General features: G+C 39.0%; 2 protein-coding genes across 2 annotated transcripts in view; one reads left to right on the top strand and one right to left on the bottom strand.

Moving 5' to 3' along the window:
• The window catches only part of NDUFAF5 (NADH:ubiquinone oxidoreductase complex assembly factor 5), a 41,835-nt gene extending 36,053 nt beyond the window's left edge, over window positions 1-5,782 (bottom strand). The window contains exons 1-2 of the mRNA XM_069075437.1: window positions 5,447-5,782; window positions 1,320-1,360 (exon numbers count right to left, since the gene is read on the bottom strand). Coding sequence (XP_068931538.1) covers window positions 1,320-1,360; window positions 5,447-5,692 — 287 coding nt within the window. The 5' untranslated portion in view covers window positions 5,693-5,782. The remainder of the gene's footprint in view (window positions 1-1,319; window positions 1,361-5,446) is intronic.
• Window positions 5,783-5,916: 134 nt separating this feature from the next.
• The window catches only part of ESF1 (ESF1 nucleolar pre-rRNA processing protein homolog), a 99,752-nt gene continuing 87,768 nt past the window's right edge, over window positions 5,917-17,900 (top strand). Inside the window, exons 1-4 of the mRNA XM_069075432.1 lie at window positions 5,917-6,089; window positions 7,184-7,838; window positions 16,578-16,891; window positions 17,371-17,484. Coding sequence (XP_068931533.1) covers window positions 7,205-7,838; window positions 16,578-16,891; window positions 17,371-17,484 — 1,062 coding nt within the window. The 5' untranslated portion in view covers window positions 5,917-6,089; window positions 7,184-7,204. The remainder of the gene's footprint in view (window positions 6,090-7,183; window positions 7,839-16,577; window positions 16,892-17,370; window positions 17,485-17,900) is intronic.

The raw sequence follows: 17,900 nt of genomic DNA, 5'->3' as shown, positions 1-17,900 counted from the left end.
GGGAGATATATACCATATGAGCACTGGCTGAAGGAACTAAGTATGTTTAGGCTACAGAAGAGAAAACTTAGCAGACATAATAGCTGTCTTCAAGGATTTGAAGGGCTGTATTGTGAAAAAGATTAGACTTGTTTTTTTCTGGCCCCAGAGGGAAGGCCTAGAAGCAATAGGTAGAAGTGGCAATGAGTTAAGTTTAGGCTTGAAATAAGCTAATATTTATTAATTAGAGCTATTAAAACGTAGACTGGGCTGCCTCTGAAGGCTGTAGATTGCCCCACACTGGAGTACTTACAAGTGAAAAACTAGATGAACCCTCCTTGTTCAGGTAATAAACTGCACTAAAGATACTCTAATATCCCTTTCAACTTTAAAATTCTGTAATTCTGTCATGTAACACAACAGGGGATAAATGGTGGACAGACAGCATGCTCCACTTTTTATCAAAGGAATACCAAGACACTGAAATCAAGAACTCTAATATATTGGCAGGAATTCTAGGACACAAACAAGAGTATGCAAAATGAGAAGGTGTGGATAAGTTTCAGTCTGCATCACTAGAGAGAGAACTCACAAGAGATGACTGTTGCAGTGGGGCTCTGCCCACTCAAAACTGTTGGGGTTTCATGATGTGCTGTGGTGGAACTGCCTCAAAGAATTCAGAGTCAGACCACCTCTTAATCCAAGTATAGGCGGTTATTGAGATTGATGCCTCTCATGAATCGGCCTGAGTTCCAAGAGGAACCAGCAGCTTCAGAAGAAGCAAGATGGATTTTTATAAGGTAAAGATGTAATTACAATAACAAAAATTTACATAGAACATTAAAAAAGGCAGGAGAGGTTTGTCAAGGGATTAGGTAACGGTTCGGTGATTAAACATTCTGGTTATGCTGCCCTCTAATTGGCTAGCTATTGTGGCCCTGTCTGGTCAAGATAGGTACTTAGGTATTGTGGTCCTGTCTTGGGCTAGATGGATGATGTGATTGTGATTGAATACAAGAACACATCTGTTTCTGTGGGAATGGGTCTGGGGGCAGTGACTAAGTAGAGGTTCCCATCACATGGACACACATGCTGTTTCTGTGGGAACTAAGAGTTCAGGGACACACCTGTTGTTCCAGTGAAGCAGTGAGGTATATATGAAAATGTTAGGACACTGGGGGCGTGGAGAGGGGAGGACCTAGGCAGGTACAGTATAGCCTGTAATGAAATTAGATTAGGGCTGGGAGCAGCTTTATTAGGATTCCATCAATAACAGAACCATCAAAATAAGATTCTTGCTCAGAGTTGATGATACTTTGATAAGCTGACCATTAACTTACCTGGCTATATCATATACACGGTCAGCAATACGACCACCAACCTGAAATAAAAAGCAATGACAAGATGATCAGTCTTTCCTACTAAGAATTCAATTCTGCAAGTTTATTAACTGTCTACTATGCGCCATGTCCGAAATTAGGTGCTGTGGATAAAAAATAAAAACAATCTTTGTCCTGGAGCAGTTTACATTCTAATACAGAGAAAATATATGTATAAAGATAAGTAAATACAAAATACATTAAAAAAATAAACAAATATTAGTAAAGCACATACTATTATGCCAGACAGGGTCTTTGGGGATGTAAATATAAAGAATGAAATGATTTCTATTTGCAAGGAACTTACATTCTAAAAGAGACAGTAAATGCAGATGTAAATATACCCAGCACAACTATCAAGTGAATAAATAAATATGTACAAAGTAGTTAAATATAAAGCTGTTTTGGGGAGAGGATAAGTAGCAGTTGGGGGTAAAAAGGAAAGACTTGGTACCTGAGATGTACCTTAAAGGAAAAAAAAAAGCTAGACTATAAGGTGAAGGTAAGGAATGAGTATATTCCAGACCCTGGGGACAACCACTGCTTTTTGGGGTGTGCGTGGAAAGAGAGCATAGGGAGCAATCAGGAAAGACCTCCTCCAGGAGGCAGTATCATTTAAAATGAGCCTTGAAAGAGAGCTAGGGGTTATGAAAGACAGAGGCGAGGCAGAAGGGCATTCCAGGCACTATGGATAGCCTGTGAAAAAGTATGGAGGAAGGAAATGGAGTATCAGTATCTAGGGGGCACAAGGAATAAAGTGCTAAACTTGGGAGTCGGGAAGACCCGAGCTCAAATTCTGCCTCATGACATTTAGGTGTGTGATCCTGGGCAAGACACTTAACCTCTGCCTCAGCTTCCTCACATCTATAAAATGAGGATAATGATAGTAGAACCTAAGGAAGTCAATGAGATCACTAAGATCCCTACCTCTATAAACCTGAAAGTAAATCAGATATTTATAAAATTTCTAGGACTAGAAGTGGAAGAGACAAGTTTCTTTTTTCCACTTTTTTTTTTTTTTACTGTATCTGCTATTGGCTGCCCATTAAGTTATCTTTTATTTATTTTGTAAATGTTTATATGTGTTTGTGTTGTTTCTCCAAACAGAATGTAATCTCCAAGAGGGCAGAGATCATGTCATCTCTATTTCTGCATTCCCAAGGGCTCAGAATAATGGTTAGAACAGAATAGCCATTTAATACTTGTCAGTTGATTACTGTTTGGGTGTTATGCTAGTACAAATATAAGTTTGAAAACACAATAAAAGCTGACAGAAATTGGGAAATTCTTTTCCATTTGCTTGTAGCCAAAGCTCAAACCTAACACATAGAAATGAATTTGCAGTCAAAGACAGCCTCTGCTGTTTTTGTTGTTGTTTAGCCATTTTTCAGTCATGTCTTACTCTTTGTGACTCCTTTTGGGGGTTGGTTGGCAAAGATACTGGAGGGGTTTTCTATTTCCTTGTCCAGTTCATTTTAAACATAAGGAAACTGAGGCAGGCAGGGTTAAGTGACTTTTCCAGGGTCACACAGTGTCTGAGGCTGGATATGAACTAAGGTCATCCTGCTCTATTCACTGCAACACCTACCTACCCTTCTGCTGCTTACTGCCTATATATTTGGGCAAATCACTTCATCCCTCCCCGCCTCATTTTCCTCCATCTATAAAAAGAGCAAGTTAGACCAAATCATCTCTAGTGTCCTTTCCATCTGTAGTTCCAATGTTCCTTTAAGCTGAAAAATGTACATTCCATTAACCAGTTATCAAATACACCTAATGCATCTAAAATTCTTTATATGAAGTCAGTATGTACTGTTTTAGCATAAGCTGGTTTTAAATTATTTAACAATTTTGTTCACATTTTTAGGCCTAATTTACTGTGGGTTTTTTGACATTCTAAATTTTCCTATGTTGTTGGATTCCCTTTACCTACTTTTATGGTACAGATTTGTTTACTTTTAGAGGAAAAAAACAGTTTCTTTGATATAAGTGTTTTTTTTTTAAGCAATAGGGGTTAAGTAACTTGCTCAAGGTTACACGGCTAGTTTTTTTGTGTGGGTGTTAAGTGTCTGAGGCCAGAATCGAACTCAGGTCCTCCCGACTATGGGGCCAGCGCTTTACTCACTGCGCCACCTAGCCACCCCGATATAAAAGTGTTTTGATAGTTTGTATTTAAAAATTATATTTGAAAAGAGTTTTGTATTTCTTGCCTTCTCAATAGGTGGGGGAGGGGTGAGAGAAGAGGGAGTGGAATTAAAAATAAAATTTAATTTAAAAAAGGAATATTATTTATATTTGAACTGATAAAGCAGGACTGGAAGAGTAAGTTTATAGCTAGTAATAGCTAACATTTATATTGCATTTTGCAAATATCCCATTCTGTCTTCAAAACAACCTTGATAGCATAGGTACTATTATTATCCCCTTTTAACAGAAAAGGCTTAGAGAGGTTAAAGTGAATAGTGTTGAGACTTGGAGTCAGTAAGACCTCAGTTTAAATCCTGCTGCTGACACTTCCTAGATGTCACCTCAATTAACCTCTCCCAGTCTCAGTTTCCACATCTGTAAAATTAGTTTGAGATAGCACCTACTTTTGTTATGAGGGCTGTGAGTTAAAGAGCAAAATAAATGCAAGATAAGAGTAATAGTAGAAAGAACTGGGGCATGATTTAAACTCTGTTCCATTAAAATGTAAATAAGTTCCCGGTCACCAATGGAATGAAACAAGTCAGTGTGCTTGCTTCCATGCTTTTCATTAGCATGATGTTTTCAGCCATATTGTCAAATGCTTTCAATGAGGATCAAGGTCAGCTACAGCACTAATGGTAAATTCTTCAATTTGAAAAGGTACAAGCCAGGACCAAAGCGGAGCGAGTGTTGGTGCATGATTTTCTGTTTGTAGATGATTGTGCACTCAATGAAGCCTCTAGAGCTGAGATTCAACAAAGTATGGATCAATTCTCTGCTGCCTGTGCTAATTTTGACCTAACAATTAACACCCAGGAAACACAAGCGCTGCATCAGCCACCACCACACCATCCGTACATGGAACCATCAGCTACAGCACATGGAGAAGTTTTGAATGTTGTAGATAAGTTCACTCACCTCAGCAGGGTACCTTCCAGGGATGTACACATTGATAATGAGGTTGACTCACTCATCACTAGGGCTAGCCAGCTCAGTGTCTGGGAGTATCCAAAGTAATGCATGAGAGAGGAGGTACAAGACTGACTGCCCAACTGAACGTCTACAGAACCACTGTGCTGACCTCATTGTTGGGTGTGCGTGCGTGTGAAATCTGGAGAATCTACCAGCGCCACGCCAGGAAACTGAATCGCTTCCATATGAACTGTTTTAGGAAGATTCTCAAGCTCACCTGCCAGGATAAAGTACCACACACTGCGGTCCTTGCTGAAACTAAACTGCCAAGCATTCACACTCTGCTTCAGAGTCCAACAGCTTGCGAAAAAGCCTATTTTATGGAAAGAACTCACACAAGGCAAGCATTCACATGGTGGTCAGAAGAAGCGATACAAGGACACTCTCAAGAACTTTGGAGTTGATTGTGTGACAATGGAGACACCGGCACAGGACTGCTCAGCATGGCGTGCCCACATCAGAGAAGGTACCGCAGAATCGAAACCGCACAAATTTAGAGTATCCACCCCAAATGTTCACAGATCAGCCACAATGGAACACACTGAAACGACTTTAGCACAGTGATGTCATCTTGGTCCTCTTCGAGAACTAAGGGCAACAACCAACCAAATAAGTTCTTTGAGGACAGTTTTAGCTTTCTATTCCCAGGGCTAAGCACAACGCTTCAAACCTATCTGTTGAGTTATTACAGAATAGGTGCTGGGGGTGTTGGGGGGGGGGGCTTGCTTTGTTTCTTCAACACTAGGCATAGAACCTGGCACTAAAATGCCTGTTGACTGGGATGGCGAACTAATTTGATGCGCATGTCCACCTGATTCTAAACTCTAGTCAGTCATGCAGCCTCCGTGCCTTTGTCCAGGACGGTTCCGTACTATGGCATCCGCTGCCAGAGGAGACTTTTTACCTTCACCCAGAGACGACGCACTCACCTCTTCCTTCAGGTAGTCGTACTTCTCATGCTCCGGCTGCTGGGCCGCCCAGTTCTTCTGTTTCCTCTTCAACACCCGATCGAAGACATTCACGACGCCTGGGACGGTGCCGCCCAACAGGGAAAGGTCCGAGGAAGTCCCCCGGGATTTGCTCTGCCGTCCACCGCCACAACCACAGCCCGCCTCGCGGGGAGGCACCGGCTGGCCAAGCCTCCGGAACCACCGGAGCCGGGCCGCCCTCAGCATGTCGGCGCGACCTCCTTGTTGGCCACACAGACAAGCCGACACGCCTGCGCCTTCAAGTCCTTGCGCATGCGCTGCGGCAGTACTTAATACATTTCAGCAGGCGCGCTTAACGCGAAGCTGCCGTTCTGACCCAGATCACTTGCCGTACCTCCGGAGCTTAACGCAAAGGATTGTGGGCTTGGATTTCTCCACGTGATGCTGTGGGGGCACTCGCGGAGTGAGCTGAGGCGTTTGGTACTCCCAAGTCTCGGTGGCGGAGTTGTAAGAGATTCAAAGAAAGTCGCTAGCTGAGGTGAATTGTCTTCGCCTGAACCTGTCCGGAAGTAATAGTGGCCATTTTGGAAGAGCAGCCGGCCCCTTCGAGTTCCGAGGAGCTTCCTCTCTGGCACTGCGTGAGGTAGGGTGAATTTCTCATGTTCTGGCTCTGCCGCTTTAAAAGCTGTGTGACCTCGGACAGCCAGGTACCGTGATGGATAGAGCTTTGGATCTGGAGCAGGAAGATCTGAATTCAAATGCGACCTCAGACGTTTCCTAGCTATGTGACCTTGGGAAAGGCACTTAACCTATTTGTCTCAGTTTCTTTATCTGTAAATGGGGATCGACTTACCATCCCCCCCTTGTTGTGAGGATCAAATGAAATAATTGTAACGTGCTTAGCATAGTACCTAGCACGTAGTGAGATACATAACTACATATACACATATAAACTTATGTTCATATACATATAAACTTCTTGCTGTGATTAATTTTTTCGAGACTTAATTTTCTCCCCTGTAAAATGAGATATAATATAGGATGTCCCACAAGTATTGGTGCAGTAAACTGCATCATGACTTTTAATACAAGTAAGCTCTTGTTATTCTCATCTCTCCTTACAGAGTTTGGGGGATCTGTGGGGCAGAGATTGCTAAACTATAATTGCAGCCATTAGGAAGCCACACCCCCTGACCCTCTTTTGGGAAGAGCCCAGCTATATTTTGTACACTTATAACTAATATGTTATCGAACCCAGGAGCCTGAGGATAGAAGAAGAAAGGTAGTTGTCAGGCAGATTTCAGATCTAAAGATAATGGCGCGAAAGTCCATGTATTCATATTGATTTTTGATGTATTGGAGCTTGTTTTAAAACTTTTCTTTTTTTTTTGGTGATAATTTTATTACTTAAGATTTCCTTGGAAAGATAAGTATTCCCAGATCCCTTGTGAGGTTTTCTTTTGTGCAGGGTGGTTAATTAGGGTAACAATTTTCTGGGCTAGAAAAGTGAGAAACCTAGTCTGACCACAAGGATGGTTTTTAAAAATTGAACTTAAGATGAACCTATGGATATTAAAGCTGTAACCCATTTCTTGGTAGAGAACAGTGGAAACTGTTTTATCATGAGTTGCTTTTATTTTATACGAAATATAACTTAAAAGATTCAGTGAAGCTTTCTTGAAAACAATTTTTGTTTAGTAAACTTAAACCCTCGTAATCACATATTTAAATTTTTAGGTTATTCAAGGAAGCCTAAAAATGGCATCAAAAGAAGAACTTTTGAATGATGAGCGTTTTCGGCGAATTACAAAGGACCCTAGATTTTGGGAAATGCCAGAAAAGGACCGAAAAATTAAAATCGATAAGAGATTTCGAGCGATGTTTCATGACAAAAAGTTCAAGTTGAACTATACAGTGGATAAAAGAGGACGTCCCATAAATCACAGCAGTACAGAGGATTTAAAACGTTATTATGACTTATCAGATTCAGATTCTGATCTCTCAGATGAATATAGTGAAGCATCAAACAAAAAGAAAACAAAGAAAAAGAACCAGAAAACTAAAAAAGGAGATTCAAAAAAATTGCTGGATAATAAGGAAAAAAGCAACACTGTTAAGCGAAAGGAAGACTTTGGACATGGGAAAGAGCCAGATGATTATGAAAATATTTGGAAAACAGAGCATTCGAGCAGAGTTAAGAAAGTGCATGCACCAAATAATCTGCAAAAGGATGAAAAGGAATTGACAAATAAAGACATAAAAAATCAAAAAGATGCCTTTTTCTATAGTGCAGACACGTCATCTAGAGGAAAACTAAAAGTATCAGAACTAGACTATAATAAAGTCATGAAATCTTCCAAGGTGAAGTTTCCTAAAGAGAAATATGATTCAGGTTAGTTAAAAAAAAGTCTTAAGTTTTTCTTGACTACAGTGTGCTTTTGTATTTGACTTTTTTTTTTGAAGAGACTTTTAATGTAGTTTGATAATTGCTAAAAATCCTACTATTTTAGTAGTAATACTAGAAAAATGGCAGATTATTAACAGTTTATGTTCGTGTGAAAATTTTGAAGACTACAAATTTTTGTGATGAAGAGATTAATGAAAGTTTGAATCTTCTGGCTAATCATTGATTTTTGACTTATTTATGGCCACATCCCAAAAACATTCTTGTTTAGCACATACAAAAATTTTTGAGGATGAAGGTATCTTTGATCTTAATTCAGTTTCTTTTTACCAGTTCTCATCTTCTTAAGTTTTTTTCGGAAATAATTCCCTTCGTTATTTCTTAAGTCACCCTACTAGTGACATTCATAAACCATAATTTAAGCCATTTCCCAGTTAATGGGTATCTGCTCAGTTTCCAGATTTTTGCTACCACAAAAAGAGTTGCTATAAGTATTTTGGTACATATAGATCCTTTGCCTCTCTTTCTTTGGTATCTTTCAGTATTGCTGGGTTAAAGGATGTGCACAGTTTAATAGCTTTTGGGAGACAGTTCCAGATTGCTTTTCAGAATGGTTGGAGTAGTTTAAGACACAGCTGCACAGTGTCTTAGTATACCTGTTTGCCCATAGCTCCTTCAGCATTTGTCATTTTCCTTTTCTATCATCTAATCTGATAGGTGTGAGGGTACCTCAAAATAGTTTTAATGTAAATTTCTTTAATTATTAGTTATTTAGAAAATTTTTTCATATGGTTATTTATAGCTTTAATTTCTTCCTCCGAAAACTTTTTTCAATTGAGGAATGACTCCTTTTCTTGTAAATTTGACTTAGTTCTCTATATATTTGAAAAATGAAACTTATCAGAGAAACTTCCTACAAATATTTCCCCCTCAGTTCCCTGATTTTCTTATAGTTTTAGCTCCATTGGTTTTATTGGTGCAATAACTTTATGATTTTATATAATCAGACTTACCATTTTACCTCCTGTGAACTTCTCCCTTTTTTGATCACAAACTATTCCCCTATTCATAGATCTGACAGGTAATTTCTTCCATGCTTCTCTAATATGCTTATGATCTCACCTGTTGTGTTTAAATCATGTAGCCGTTTTGAGTTTATCTTGGTATATAATGTGAGATGTTGGTTTATATATGGTTTCTGCCAAATTGCTTTATAGCTTTCCCAATAGTTTTTGGTAAATAGTGAGTTCTCGCTCCAATAGTTGGGTTTTTTGACTTTATCAAAAACTAGCCTACTGTGCTCAATTTCTTCAGCATTTTGTATACCTAATCTTTCCCACTGATCAACCACTCTTATTTCTTATCTAGTACCAAACTGTTTTGATGATTACCACTCTGTAACATAGTTTGAGATCTGATACCGCTAGAACCCCCATTCCTTCACATTTTTTCCCATTGATTCCCTTGATATTCTTCAACTTTTGGTCCTCCAGATGAATTGTTATTATTTTTTCTAACTCTATAAAGTAATTCTTTGGTAGTTTGGTTGGTATGGCACTAAATGAGTAAATTAATTTAGGTAGTATTGTCATTTTTATTATAGTGACTTGGCCTGTTCATGAACAGTGAATATTTCTCCGTTTATTTAGATCTGTCTTTATTTATGTTAAGAATCCTTTGTGGGCCAGGTAGGTGGCACAGTGAATAGAGCACCAGCCCAGGAGTCAGAAGGACCTGAGTTCAAATGTGGCCTCAAACACTTTATGCTTACTAGCTGTGTGACTTTGGGCAAATCACTTAACCCCAGTTGCCTTTCCTTCTCCCCTCTTAAAAAAATGAAGAGTCTTTTGTAATTGTATTCATTTAGTTCCTATTGTGTGTTGGCAAATGGATTCACAAATATTTTATACTGTCTGCAATTATTTTAAATGGAATTTCTCTATCTTTTCCTCCTATATTGTTTATAATATACATAAATGGTGATCATTTGTATGGATTTATTTTATATCCTTCAGCCTTGCTGAAGGATATTGTTTTTTGATTAGTTTTTTTGTTGACTATAGAGTTTTCTAAGTATAACCATATCATCTACAAAAAGTGATAGTTTCAGTTCCTTGTAGCCCATACTTATTCCTTTTATTTTTTCCTTTTGCTGTAGCATACTTTTCTAGTACAAAATTGAATATTAATGGTGATAATGGACATCATTGCATCAGCCCTGATCTTATTGGGGAGGCTTCTAGCTTATCTCCATTACAGATAATGCTTGCTGATGTTTTTAGACAGATGTTACTTATTTTAAGGAAAGCTCCATTTACTCCTATGCTTTCTAATGTTTTTCACAGAAGCATGTTGTATTTTGTCAAAAGCTTTTTCTGCCTCTGTTGATACTGTTATTCATGTGGTAAGTTATGTTGATGGTTTTCCTAATATTGAACGAGCCCTGCATTCCTGGTATAAAATCCCACCAAGTTATAACATATGATCTTTGGGATATATTATTACAATTTCCTTACTAGTATTTTAGTTAAAATTTTTGCATCGATGTTCATTAAGGAAATTGTTCTTTAGTTTTCTTTTTCTGTTTTTGCACTTGGTTTAGGATAAAAGCATATTTTTGTCATAAAAGGAATTTGATAGAACTCCTTTTTTGCATATTTTTCTAAATACTTTATAAAGTATTAGAATTAATTGCTCTTTAAATGTTTGCTAGAATTCACTTGTGAATCCTTCTGGTCCTGGAGATTTTTTTTAGTGAGTTCATTTATGGCTTTTTAAGTTTCTTCTTCTGAGATAGTGTTAATTAAATATTCTATTTCCTCTTCCGTTAATCTGGGCAATTTATATAGCTGGGCAATATGTAATATCCATCCATTTCACTTAGATTGTCAGATTTGTTGGTATATAATTGGGCAAAATAACTTAATAATTGCTTTAATTTCCTCTTAATTGATGATTAATTCACTCTTCATTTTTTTTGATACTGGTAGTTTGGTTTTGTTTAATCTCTCCTTTGATTTTCAGTATTTCCAATTTAATGCTTATTTATGGATTTTAAATTTGTTCTTTTTCTAATTTTTTTAGTTGCAAGTCCAGTTCGTTGATCTGCTCTTTCTCTATTTTACTGAAGTAAGCGTTTGCAGATATAAATTGCCGGTTCTCTTTATTCACTGCGCCACCTAACTGCCCCAGCTTCTGGCATTTCTTGCTGTTGTTTTCCAAGCTAGCTCTGGAGATCAGTAGGTTTTCAGTGCTTCCAAGGCAGTATGATCTAAGGAGATGTGTGGTCACAGTTCTCCTGATCTGTTTTATGGTCTTTACCCAGAAAGGGACTTTTGTTTCCCTGTAGCTACCAGTACTATCACTAAGACTGTGAACAGGTCCACGTCCTCTCCTGTAGCCATGAGTGTGCCACAGTATTATCACTCCTTCTGGCCCTAGGACTACAGCCTGAACTGTGTATGGGCAGGGCAACAGGTTCCTAATTCCAGTACCAGCAAAGGGTCCTCTACTATCTGCTTTTGACCAGTTCAACCCTTCACCCCCACCACTAAAGGCTCTGGGGCTGAGAGAACTAGAGCTGCTGCTGTCACCCATGCAACTACCCCAAGGCATGGCCTGGGGCCTACCACCACTATGGTGAGATAGACCTTACCTGCCAACCTCCTAAGTTGTCTGGGGCTAGAAAATTGTTTCATTAGTTCTGCCACTCCAGCATTTGATTTAAAGCATTATTTTAGAGGTTTTTTTAGAGGGGAATTTGGGAGAACTTGACTGAGTGCTTCTTTACTGTACCATCTTGGCCCCCCTCCTTTAAGAGTATCTTTTGCTTCTGACTGCTGCCTCCACTAATCTAACCTCCCTCTTATTCCCTCCTCCCATTTCTTGTTAACCCATTTCCCTCTTACATCTTTGTTGGATAAGGTAAATTTCTGTATTCAGTTGTATGAGTATATGTTCTTCCCCCCTTGAACCAGGTGTTGTCCACTCTTCTCTGTTCCTCATATTCTTTTATCAACTCTTCCTTGTCTTCCCCATTTATGTAAGATAATATCCTCCAGCATTTATAGTTCCTCACCTCCTCTCCCAGAACATTCCACATTTGAGTTCATCCAAATGTAACAGAATCTTACCCAGGCCCTCTAATTAGATTACTTCTTGGCCCCGTGGTGATAATAAAATTCTAAGGATTTAGCTATAATTCTTCCATATAAAGATTTAAACAGTTTAAGCTTGTTAGTCCCTTATGATTTCTCACTCATTTTTACCTTTTTGTGGTTCTCTTGAGTATTATATTTGTGTGTCACATTTTCTATTTAGCTCAGGTCTTTTCATCAGGAATGCTTGAAAATCATCTGTTTCATTGAGTCCTTTTTCCCTCTGTAGCTTTATACTCCATTTTGCTTATTAGGTTATTCTTGGTTGTAATTCTTGATCAACTTTCTAAATTATCCACTTCTATGTGGTGGTGGCTGCTAAATCTTGTGTGATCTACCTAGCTCTATACTTGAATTTCTTTCTTTTTAGTTATTTGCATGTAATATATTTTTTTTTTCTTAAATAGGAGCTCAGGATTTTGGCCATAATGTTCCTAGAAATTTTCATGTTGTAATGGAGGTAATCCATGGATTCTTTTCAGTTTCTACTTTGCTCTCAGGTTCTAAGATATCCGGACAGTTTTGTGATTTTTTTTTTTTAAAGCAATTGAGGTTAAGTAACTTGCTCAAGGTTACATGGCCAGGTGTTTCTGGGTGGGTGCTAAGTGTCTGAGCCTGGATTTGATCCCCAGGTCATCCTGACACTGGGGCCGGTGCTCTTACTTGCTGTGCTACCTGGCCGCCCCCATTTTGTGATTTCTTGAAAAATAATACATATGGGATAGCAAGCAGATAGTAGATAATTGACTAGAGTTTAGTTGAGAGATTGGGGGTAGATATGTACATTTGAGATCTAATCCCAGGGAACCTGAGGTCACCAAGGGAAGAGTATAGGACAGAGCCTTGGAGTATGTCCACACAGCCCATGGGAGGAGCCATGGTACTATAGTAAAGGAGACTGAAAAGGAGTGTTCAGACAGATAGGAGAAAAACCAGAGAAAGAGAGTTTCTAGGGGGTTTGATGGACAGCGTCAGAAGCTACAGAGATGTTAAGTAGAATGAGGGCTAACAAAAGGCCATTGGATTTACAGGTAAGAAATAATGATCGTGATAATAATGGCTAACATTTATGTCATACTTTAAGGTTTTCAAAGAATTGCACATATTTTATTTAATTTGGTCATTACAACAGCCTTATGAAATAGTTGCTATTCCCATTTTACCCATGAGGACACAAGGCTGAGAAGAGATTAGATTATGTGACTTTTCCAGTCACATAGTAAGTGTAAGTCAGAATTAGAACTCTTGACTTCCTGACTCCAAGTCCAGCCCTTTATCCACACCACAGTTGTTTGTTGGAAAATTGAGAAGTGAATGAGTGGTGAATACATAGTGAATTGCCAGTTTGGTACCTCTCCCTGCATCACGTACAAGTTTAAGCTGAATAGGACCTCTTCATGCTCTGGTGCACAACTTGTGCCCAGTGTATGCAGACCACCATCTCCCTATGCCGACCTGGATTTATCAAATCTGATTTTTCTCGGATTTCTGAATCGTCATTCCGTGTGGTGTGGTGCCTTTTCTAGATCTTTTGGCAAGAAATTTGAGGGAGGTAAGGGATGGTATAAAGCCAAGAACAAGCAGCTTTTCAGAGGACTGCTGCTGTGAATATCTTTAAGATTGTGATCACATAGTATAGTGAACTCTGTTTTGCTTCACAGAAACCAAAGTACAGAATTCACAATGATATAACAACTTACCACTAAAGTGACCACATAGTTTTAGATAAAAGATATTATTCAGGATATGAAGTACAAAGTTCTCCCACCCCTTGGTCCCATTGTCTTAATTTCTCAGTCAGAAAGTCTTCTTTCTTCTTGACTAGAGACTAGCTTCCAATCCTTAATGGGTACAGAGTACAAAGTTCTCCTACCCCTAGGTCACAACAAATCATGATCTTGTCAGTCAGTACTATGTACCCAAGGAAAGGTCCTCTCACTTTGGCTCAAGGCTGGCTCCCAAATTCCATAGTTCCTCTTCCATGTTCTATAGCAGCAAGCACCCCAGTGTCCCCAAGGTGCCTGCTCACACAGATTCTTGGATCTGCTTTGTTAAAGGAAAGCAACTCAAAATGGGTTAACAAGCTTACTTTAATCAGTCAGACATATATCATTTACCTTGTTCAGGGGAAAAAGGTCAGCACCCCAAACTTCAAAGCATACAGCAGAATTATCAAGACAGAAACAGATCAAGTAGACAGATTTCCAAACTGTCCAACCATTACATCCATACCCAGTCAACATCTGGGTTTTTCAAAGCCGGGGGACTCTCAACAACGGCTTCCCAGAATTCAGATCAAATCACAGAACACTTCTCAAAGTGAGTCCCCAAAACAGAGCCTCACACCAGGGCTTATATAGCCTTCTCCTGGCTCAGAGAATGTAACAACCTTTTGGACCCACTGGCCAATCAAAAAGTATCAACTGAAAAACAAGCCTCCCACCCCAGTCTCCAGGTGCACTTTAGCCTAGGGGCAGGGAAGATCTTTAAATTTGCATTTCCATTACATTCCGCCCCAAGATCTTTCATGCCCATAGAATAGACAATTTACTTTTAAATTAGCACTGAACATTTCTGAGGTCACATTTTCAAGATACAGAACTAAAGTTACCAAAGTGGCTACTGGACCTTAAACAAACACAAAGTACATAGCATTATCATCTCAATTCAAAACAAGAGTTCAAATAAAGTTCTCTGGAGGGGGGGGAGGGGTATCCTTCCCCTCACACAGCTCCAGCCCCTGCTTCCAAGCACAGAGAGGGGGCTGGGCAACAAAACCAACAAGGTGGGGTCCCTGGGGATCCAAGGCACTTCATCCCACCCACCATAGTCACAAGTCCATCCTCCCCCAGGGTCCCAAACTGTGGGAAGCAGCCAGGAAACACACTCAGTGCCCCTGCTTTGTTGCTCAGTTCTTATCTTTTCCTGTGGCTGAATTCCGACCTCCTGGGTTCCTTCTCCTCCTGCAGGCAGCAGCCGCTCCTGGCTTCTGCCCAGGTCCCGATGCAGGCAGCTCACCATTCCTGCTCTCAGCTCAGCGAAGTCTTCATGCAGGCCATTCTTCTCTCCTGCTCCACAGCTCCACAGAATCACGGCTACCACAACTGGGAAACAAACAATTATCCCAGCCCCCATACTTTCCTTTTACTCTGCAGATCCTGTTCGTGACGCCATTTTGTAGCAGCAAGCACCCCAGTGTCCCCAAGGTGCCTGCTCACGCAGGTTCTTGGATCTGCTTTGTTAAAGGAAAGCAACTCAAAATGGGTTAATAAGCTTACTTTAATCAGTCAGACATATATCATTTACCTTATTCAGGGGAAAAAGGTCAGCACCCCAAACTTCAAAGCATACAGCAGAATTATCAAGACAGAAACAGATCAAGTAGACAGATTTCCAAACTGTCCAACCATTACATCCATACCCAGTCAACATCTGGGTTTCCAAATCTGGGTTTTTCAAAGCCGGGGGACTCTCAACAACGGCTTCCCAGAATTCAGATCAAATCACAGAACACTTCTCAAAGTGAGTCCCCAAAACAGAGCCTCACATCAGGGCTTATATAGCCTTCTCCTGGCTCAGAGAATGTAACAACCTTTTGGACCCTCTGGCCAATCAAAAAGTATCAACTGAAAAACAAGCCTCCCACCCCAGTCTCCAGGTGCACTTTAGCCTAGGGGCAGGGAAGATCTTTAAATTTGCATTTCCATTACATGTTCCTAGCTCTTTCCTGAATTGGCCCAGCCATCACCTGGATTCACAGGTGGGCAGCTCTCATCTCCTCATCTGGTTCCTTGTGCAGTTCCCAATGCATATTGAAGCTCACAGTGATCAGTCCACCTCAAGGCCTTCAAAGTCTGTTCCTGGGAAGAGAAAACTTAACAGAGCCACAGCAATATCTACACACACATCAAGTTTAGCAGAATTACAACAACATGCAGACACATTGCTGGCACTATCTAGGTTCTCTTTCTGCCTGTAAAATCCACACAAGTCAACAGACAGGGTGCATCTGTCTGACAAGGTAACACAATTCAACAGATGGAATGCTTCTATCTGATGTTACACAAACAACAGACAGAAGACTTCTGTCCGACAAAGTAATATAAATCAACACAGACAAACAGAGTGCCAGACACCACAAGTGTTCTCAGTTCTGCTCCATCCCAGCTTGTGCTCCTGCTGTTATATGGTCTTTAGCTCCTCCCTGTCCCCATCTTTGGCAAGTCCTTCCTACTGGGAGCTTCACAGGTTCTGATTCTTAGCAAAGACTTGATATAATCACGGCAAGGCTTAAAGACACTTGAACTGAAGCAGGGTGCTGAATACTCCTTTGCTTGACACTACAGATGGTTTGTACTGTATTTCCATAATTTTGGCTCTACTTCTCTATCCATCATTAATCTATATCTATACTTCTTTTGAAGGATTGTTGGGTGTTTTTATAAAACCTGATTTGTACTCTTACTCTTTTTTTCCTAGAATGGTACGTTTTAGTTGTATTTGAATATGTTTATACTGTGATTTGATGTTTATTCTTGCTTGAAGTTTTTTCCCATTTAATTAATTGCAGACAACAGTGGTATTTATTTAGATATCAATGAATCTGATGAAGGTGAATTGGAGGAAGATAATGAAGATGATAGTAAAACAGAAGATGATGAACAATCAGAAGATAGAAGTACAGGAGATAATGAGGAAATCTCAGAATATGAGGATGAAGATGATGATGAAAGTGATAGTGGCCCTGATCTTGCTAGAGGAAAAGGAAATATTGAAACTAGTTCAGAAGATGAAGAAGATGATATGACTGAATTTTTTCCTAAGGAATCTGCTTTTGAGCATGCATGGAGAGAATTAGATAAAGATGCCCCTCGGGCAGATGAGGTAAATTTTTTAATAGAACAAATGTTTTGTTGTTGTTAAGGGCTTAAATCAAAATTTTACTGGTAGAAAATACTCTCAATATTTGGTTAGCTATTTATTTACTTGCTTTAGCCATCAGTTTCCATATCTAAACCCACCAAAATTTTACCTTAATTTTTTTAAGAAAACTTTTGTTTGTTAGGGTGAGGCTGTGAAATGAATCAAAGACCTGAAGAATTTTAAAAACTGGGTATAAACTCGTTTACCCCTTTAGAGTTGACTAAAATAGCTCATAATCATGTTCCTTTATGTAAACTGAGACATTTAATGAATATTATTCTCTATATGTTAGTTGATTCTTAATTCCATCAAAGTTTAAAAATAATTTATATTAGATAAGTATAAAAATATGTCCATGCAGTAGTTTTATATTGTTTTCTAGTTATTAATGTAGGAATAATATATATCATGACATTTTATTTTCCTCTTCAACTATGTAGATTACTCGTCGATTAGCAGTGTGCAACATGGACTGGGATAGATTAAAGGCTAAAGACTTGTTGGCTCTGTTCAGTTCCTTTAAACCTAAAGGTGGTGTTATATTTTCTGTGAAGGTAAGGGCCTGATTTCGCTTTGAAACTCTTTTACCCCAGAATTTCAAGGTCACTTCTCTTTTTTTAAGTCATCTCTTATTAATAAAGGTAAACCATCACTCAGTCATAAGATTATAAATAGACCTATAAAAAGTTTTTTATTGAAGTCTCTGATTTGAACAAAGACTTTTACTTCAGGTGTCTACCATAGATTGGCATCAACTCCATTTTTTAAAGATAGATTGTTGGTCCTGTCAACCTAATATCTTTCCTCCTCCCCTTCCCAGAAAACTGTCTTTTAAAACAAAGAACTTAAAGAAGAGAAAACAAAAATCCAGCAAAACTGAACAACCCATCAAAAAATTTGACACACATGCATATATAATATGTATATATATATATATATATATATATATATATATATATATATATATATA

The sequence above is a fragment of the Petaurus breviceps genome, unplaced genomic scaffold (genome assembly GCF_028583685.1).
Source record: "Petaurus breviceps papuanus isolate PSGF00001 unplaced genomic scaffold, PetGlider_PUasm1.0 90919, whole genome shotgun sequence".
In the NCBI taxonomy this organism is placed as follows: domain Eukaryota; kingdom Metazoa; phylum Chordata; class Mammalia; order Diprotodontia; family Petauridae; genus Petaurus; species Petaurus breviceps.
The sequence above is the reverse complement of the archived record's forward strand: the minus strand, read 5'-3'. Positions and strand labels throughout refer to the sequence as shown.